Raw genomic sequence first — 6,361 nt, 5'->3', positions numbered from 1 at the left:
TGAATTTATGATATGACTTTAATTTTCAGAAATTACTGACAAAATTAACTTTTTCATGATATTCATTTTTTTTAGATGCACCTGTAGTTCAAATAGTTTCATACACAGTAGTTTCATGAATACAAAATAGATTTAAGATTCCTTTTAGATTCCAGTTTAATGTAATTCTTTATTTTCATGTTCATCCCTCTCAATTTATTTTAGTTCATTACTCTGGGTTGCAAATAATTAAATCTAGATTGTTTTTATGCTGCAGTCACTAAGGCAGTTTATTATAAAAATTAATCATGTGCAATAGTCATGTACATTTACAATTTGTAAAGTGTGTAGCTGCTTCTTCTGATGCCTTCATATGGTGTGCATGTGTGAGAAAAAGTAGATTCAGATACATTTTGAAAATGTAGTTTTTCAAAATGAATTCTGAAATAATAAATAATATTCAAGAGATCAGGTGGATACAAGCGGTTAATTTGTTATTTTGCTCTTTGATTGTTATGAACTGAAAACTCTTCAACAGCAGCACTAGTAAGTTTACTTAAACAATTTAAGGCCTGATCCATGCTGCATTAATATTATTTGAATTAGACATGGGGGTCCAATTATCAGGATTCTTTTGTACATCAAAGATCAAGCACTTGATGCATGACGTGCAAGGAAACCCAAAGAATGTGAAAACTGATCGAGTTGAGGACTTAAATCTGAAGCTGGCAGGCAGCAGCACTAACCACAGAACCCTTCAGTGATTCTGTTACTCCCAGGGACACAAAGCTGTTTCAGACAACACAAAGAAGCAACTCAGCTTTGCATAATGACCTGTACATACTACCCATGTTCTTGTAAATACAAAAGATTTATTTTTCAAGTCAAAATAGAGATGCTTATTTTTAATTAGAAATATTAGCATATATATTATTATTCCTTCTGCTGACGAGCTTTATGGAGATGCCGATTTCATTTTCCTGCAGGACTTGGCACCTGCCCAGTTTTTTTTTTTACTTTATCACAATATTCAAATTTTTTGAGATGCACCTGTTTACAAGAGTCCACATATTGAAAAATACAGTAACATGTGGGTGAATCAAATATGGATGCCTACTATTAGGAACTGAGCCTTTATGTGCTGGGAATGACATTTTAAAATAGTTTAAGCCCTGTTAACGTTACAGTCAGTATAAAAGCTTGCTTCATTATGTGTTCTAAGTGTACAGTGTGGAGCCAAATAAAGCAAATGTATTTTTATGTTCTTATTGAGTGAATTCATTTCTGACATTCTGAACTCTGCCATGATTTACTACTTATCTTTAACTGGTCAACGTAAGTATTTTTTACACTAGCAGCAACATACATGTGTTTATTGGTTGCAACTGTAAGATGAAATGTGCCTTGACCTTATCTAAACTCTCTGAACTCTACAATAGCTTCTGCTGTAGTGTTAAAATATTACACAACACAGGAGTACTGGGGATAACTTCTGCCCACGCTGCACTTTTACTACTGGTCCCTGACCCTAATCCTGGGATTACAGCTAAACCTGGCTTGGATTACAACAATACTTTTCCTCAGGCTCATCTCTCCATGAAGGACAGGTGCACTAGCTGCTCTCAGAACAAGAAGTGCCAGTGTTTCTAATACTTGCTCTACAAACAAAACTGATGAATGAAATTTTTATAAGATCTGAGAAATAATAAAATAAATAAATAAAATTATCTCTGAGGTTTTTATTTGACCATAAATTATTTTCAGGAGATGATTTAACAATGCACATCATTAACACGTTACATAAATAATGTGAAAAACAAACTGTTTTGCTCGAGTTCAATTCATAACAGATGTCAATACTGACACATTTCCTCGATGGTCTATAAACAGTTCATTTGAGGATGGTGTCAGAATCTGTGGCAAAGAGAGAAAAAGAAGAAAAAACATTAAGACTTTTTAAATGTAATTCCAAAATATGTTGTTTTATCACAATAAAGCAAAAAGTTGTATTTGGAAGACAGATGTTTTTTAGTCTAATGTAAACTGATCAGTTTTTCTAAAAAGTTTATATTTTGGTCTGTTTTACAGTCATTTGTATTTTTCCTGGCACTTTAAGTAACTAGTTTTTTTGATAAGTGTGAGATGAAACAAAAAAAAAAGGAAAATAAAAACCAGAATGAGGGTGTTCCCGTGTTACCTTCTGATAGTCGTTTGTAAATGCTCTCCTGCTGTTCTCGGAGCTTCTTCTCTGCTTCTTCAACCTTCCTCTCCTCCTCAGCTATGGGCTTCAGGTAATCTTGACATGGAAAATATCATCAAAGTCAATACATGGTATATCCTCTTTAGCATAAAATACCCAACTCAAAATCAGAAAGCCTAGAGTCATCACTTCAATTATATGAAGTAATTTACTGTACATCTAACCACCTGAGTGATTCAAGTTGCTATATAACGTTTTCATGAACCAGAAGGAGTCACAAAATGTTACTGGGCAACATTTTTATGACATGATTAAGCAAGCAAGTGAAATAATAAATTATTAGAATGGAAATACAAACAGCATGCAAAAGAATGCTTATGTAAGCAACAACAGAAAAAATGTACTTAAACATAAATTGAAGCTGAAAGAAACAAGTCATTTTTATTCATACTTCCTATTGTCTAAAATATGACAAACTAAGATGTTGTGCAAATATATATATAAACTAAAAAGTCATTTAAATAAAATCAACTTGGTTCAACTGGAATCAACGGATCCAGATGAATGGAAAGATGAAGTGGATGTGCACACATGAACTTACCAAACCTTTGTTTCCCATAGAGCAAACCGAGCAGCAGAGCAGACCATCTGGTGGTCTGTAATCAAGTAAATAACACTTGTTAGTCCACAAAATAATGGTATTTAACAAACTTTGTGAGAGTTGGGAACAGTATTTTTGTTTGTGCTTAAAAAGAAAAAAAACCAAAATCTGTTTAACTTCCTTGTGAATAAGTCTAAAGTTGAATTTACCACCATGTCTAACCAAAAGGATATATATATATTTTTTTTTTTACTGGAAATATAACACTCCCATCATTGACGGCATATTTTAAGACTCACATTTTAAGTTTATTTACAAATGAAGTGACAAAAACTGTGTTTTAGTATTCATAAAATCACTGTTGTTTCTTAATAAGCTAAAGCTACAGTACGTTTCCGATATAGCCTCCTAAATATACCAAATATTTTCGTCGTGATTATAAATAATGTAACAGTATTAAAAAGCAAAAGGCTTATCATATTTACCGGTTGATTACATTGACTGATTAGCAAACACAGGCTAACCCTGTTTCTATGTGCTAACCTGCCAAAGAAAAAAAAAAACGATCAATTGGTTTATGAACGGTCGCGTTCTGAGAATAAAGCTGTTATTTAAAAAAATAAAAATTGTATTTACACGTAAAACTGTGATGACACTGATGCTCGTTATTGTATTTACCTTAATGAGGGGCGAGACTACGACTGGAGGCGCCATGATGAAGTCAGAAGAAAACATCCGGTTTAACCGGAAATACCCTTTCTCAATAAGACCAATATTTGTTTGGATTTTATTATTTTAAACAAACAGTAAAGTAAATAAGAATTGCGGCAATATATATTTTATAATTATTTTAATCACAAAACACATACACTTTAATAACAAAAACTTAAACATATAAAAATGCATTTTAAAGACAACTGGCTTGCTTTATTTCCATTCTTGACAATGAAAATTACAAATATAATTGTTCTTTGAGTTTACTTTTTACTACAAGGGTCCTTAATGTTTTTTATGCATTAAAATTGGTTACACCAACTATAAAAGTAATTTTTTTTTTTTTTTTTTTTTAACTGATCAGTTCATAAAGTGCAGCAACAAACTCTTATATTAAGCCCAGGAAAAATTTTAACCCAGAAAGCGTTTTTTAGATAGTTGTTGTTCCTCCTAATCCAGAAATATTTATCACAGTTGAGTACAAGCACATCAAACGTTCTTATGGTTTTCACAGTGGAAACACATTCATGTCATTCAACGTTCTAAATAATAGGTTAAGCCCAAGTTTTTTTAAAAAACAAATACAACATAATGTAAAATTATTTAGCATACTTTTAAATTGTTTGCAATGTAAGAAAAAAAATTGAAACTGAATTTATTCAATGACCAGATTTAATATCACCCCTTATTAAATGCATTTGATGTTTGCTTTTATGAATCTAGTAAATATGTTATGCTAGATCAGAAGATGATATGTTATATCATCTGAAGGGAGGTGAGCCCACCTCACTGAACAACTATCGACCAATCTCTAAACTCTGCATTTTAGCCAAGGTTCTAGAAAAACTGATAAACTCTCAAATCAAAAATTACCTGGACTCATTTAACATCTTACCTCCACATCAATCTGGTTTCAGGAAACAACACAGCACAACCACTGCTTCACTGAAGGTTCTTAATGACGTTGTTGAAGCACTGGATGCTAAGGATTATTGTGCTGCACTTTTCTTAGACCTGTCTAAAGCTTTTGACACTGTGGATCATAACATCTTGTGTCATAAACTCTCAGAAATCGGTTTCTCAGATCACACCATTGGTTGGTTCTCTAACTATCTTTCAGACCGGAGGCAATGTGTTCAACATAATGGTACTTCCTCCAGTTATTTAACAGTCAACAATGGTGTACCACAAGGCTCAGTCTTAGGACCCACCCTCTTTACAATCTACATACATAATGTAGGTAAAAACATCCCTAATGCATCCATACATTTCTATGCTGATGACACAGTTGTTTATTGTCGAGCTAAAACAGTTGCTAAGGCTTTCCAGCTTCTGAAATCTGCATTTAACATCATCCAGACTGATTTGTTTCACCTCAAACTTGTCCTAAATGCCGAAAAAACCAAAGGGATGCTTTTTTCAAATAGGAAGTTGGTCCCAGCAGTTCTTCCTCCGATTTTATCCTCAAATGGTGTCCCCATTGAGTTTGTTGATTCCTATAAATATTTGGGTATCTTGGTCGACTCACATCTTTCTTTTAAGCTCCATGTGGAAAACTTGGTAAAGAAACTGAAAGTTAAACTGGGTTTCTTTTTCAGAAACAGATCCTGTCTAACCCTGAATGCTAGAAAACGCCTTGTATCTGTGACTTTCCTTCCCTCAATTGATTTTGGTGATATTATTTACATGAACGCTCCTACAAGAACCCTGCAGATGTTGGATGCTGTCTATCATGGTGCACTAAGATTCATAACTGGCTGTGATTATCGTACCCACCACTGCACCCTGTATTCACTGGTTAACTGGACATCATTAACTTCACGCAGACTCTCTCACTGGTACATTTTCATCTTTAAATCACTTCTTGGTCTGTTGCCTTCATACATCTCCTCCTACATGTCTCTGCATGAGTGCAGCTATGGCATGCGCTCTCAGGACATTATTACCTGCAGTGTTCCCTCAGTGAGGACTGAACTAGGCAAAAGGGCCTTCTCCTACTCCGCTCCTGTTTCCTGGAATATCTTACAAAAAGATTTGAAGCTCTCGACCTTGACCTCTCTAAGTGGCTTTAAGAATCTGTTGGACTCCTGGCAGGGACCAATGCAGACATGTTCCTGTTTTTAGTTTTATACATTTGTCTCGGAATCTAGCAGTTTTTTTGGTTTTGTTACCTTTTTCCTTTTAGCCATCCTATTTGTTAAAAAAAACAAACAAAAAAAAAAAAACTGTAGTATGAGTTTTTATAACTGCTTATTGTTGTTGCTGTTGTCCATTGTTGTCATCTTTCTTTGTTGAAATCAGGTCTCTCTTGTAAATGAGTCCTCGAGGCTCAATGGGATTTACCTGTATAAATAAAGGTTGATTGATTGATATATCAGGTATGTCCTAAAAGTCAGACTGTGGGTGCTACAGACAAAATAGGGATGTGAACATTTGTCAAAATTGCAATAAAAAACAACAAACAAACAAACAAACAAAAAACAGTTATTTTCTAAATCACATTTTTAATAGCCAAAAGACATAATCCAAATGCGCAAATTTGATCAATGATGTAAATAATCTGGAGAACCCATTTACAATCATAAGTGTTTCAACAAACTTTTCTTTTTTTATTATTTTCTTTTTCAGTCAAATAAAGATTTTCCATTTGTACATTATGAAATTATGCCTACAGGTGCTATTAAACAGTTCTTATTTGAGTAACAGTCTCTTACTGGTAATCAGGGTCTATTTTTGGTCTTTTTTTCTGTTTGACTTCCATAAGAGGACTAACTGAGAGCTGTGGTATAAATTCCTCTACCATTGCAATAATCTTATAAATCAAAGCTGTAGAGTTATAAAGACAATCTTGAAAAAGAAAAACAAAA

At 33.5% G+C, this 6,361-nt stretch overlaps 1 protein-coding gene across 1 annotated transcript; it reads right to left on the bottom strand.

Annotated features, from left to right (window-relative positions):
* Positions 1–1,396: 1,396 nt before the first annotated feature.
* On the bottom strand, positions 1,397–3,516 carry atp5mea (ATP synthase membrane subunit ea). Its single transcript, XM_037692115.1, has 4 exons — positions 3,459–3,516; positions 2,781–2,835; positions 2,177–2,275; positions 1,397–1,893 (listed from the first exon to the last, which is right to left on the bottom strand). The coding sequence occupies exons 1-4, from the start codon at positions 3,513–3,515 to the stop codon at positions 1,871–1,873; spliced, it is 234 nt and encodes a 77-aa protein (XP_037548043.1). The 5' UTR covers position 3,516; the 3' UTR covers positions 1,397–1,870.
* Between the last annotated feature and the right edge of the window lie 2,845 nt (positions 3,517–6,361).

This window comes from Nematolebias whitei, chromosome 18 (genome assembly GCF_014905685.2).
Source record: "Nematolebias whitei isolate Nwh7 chromosome 18, NemWhi1, whole genome shotgun sequence".
In the NCBI taxonomy this organism is placed as follows: domain Eukaryota; kingdom Metazoa; phylum Chordata; class Actinopteri; order Cyprinodontiformes; family Rivulidae; genus Nematolebias; species Nematolebias whitei.
This window is presented reverse-complemented; position numbering and strand designations above follow the sequence as displayed.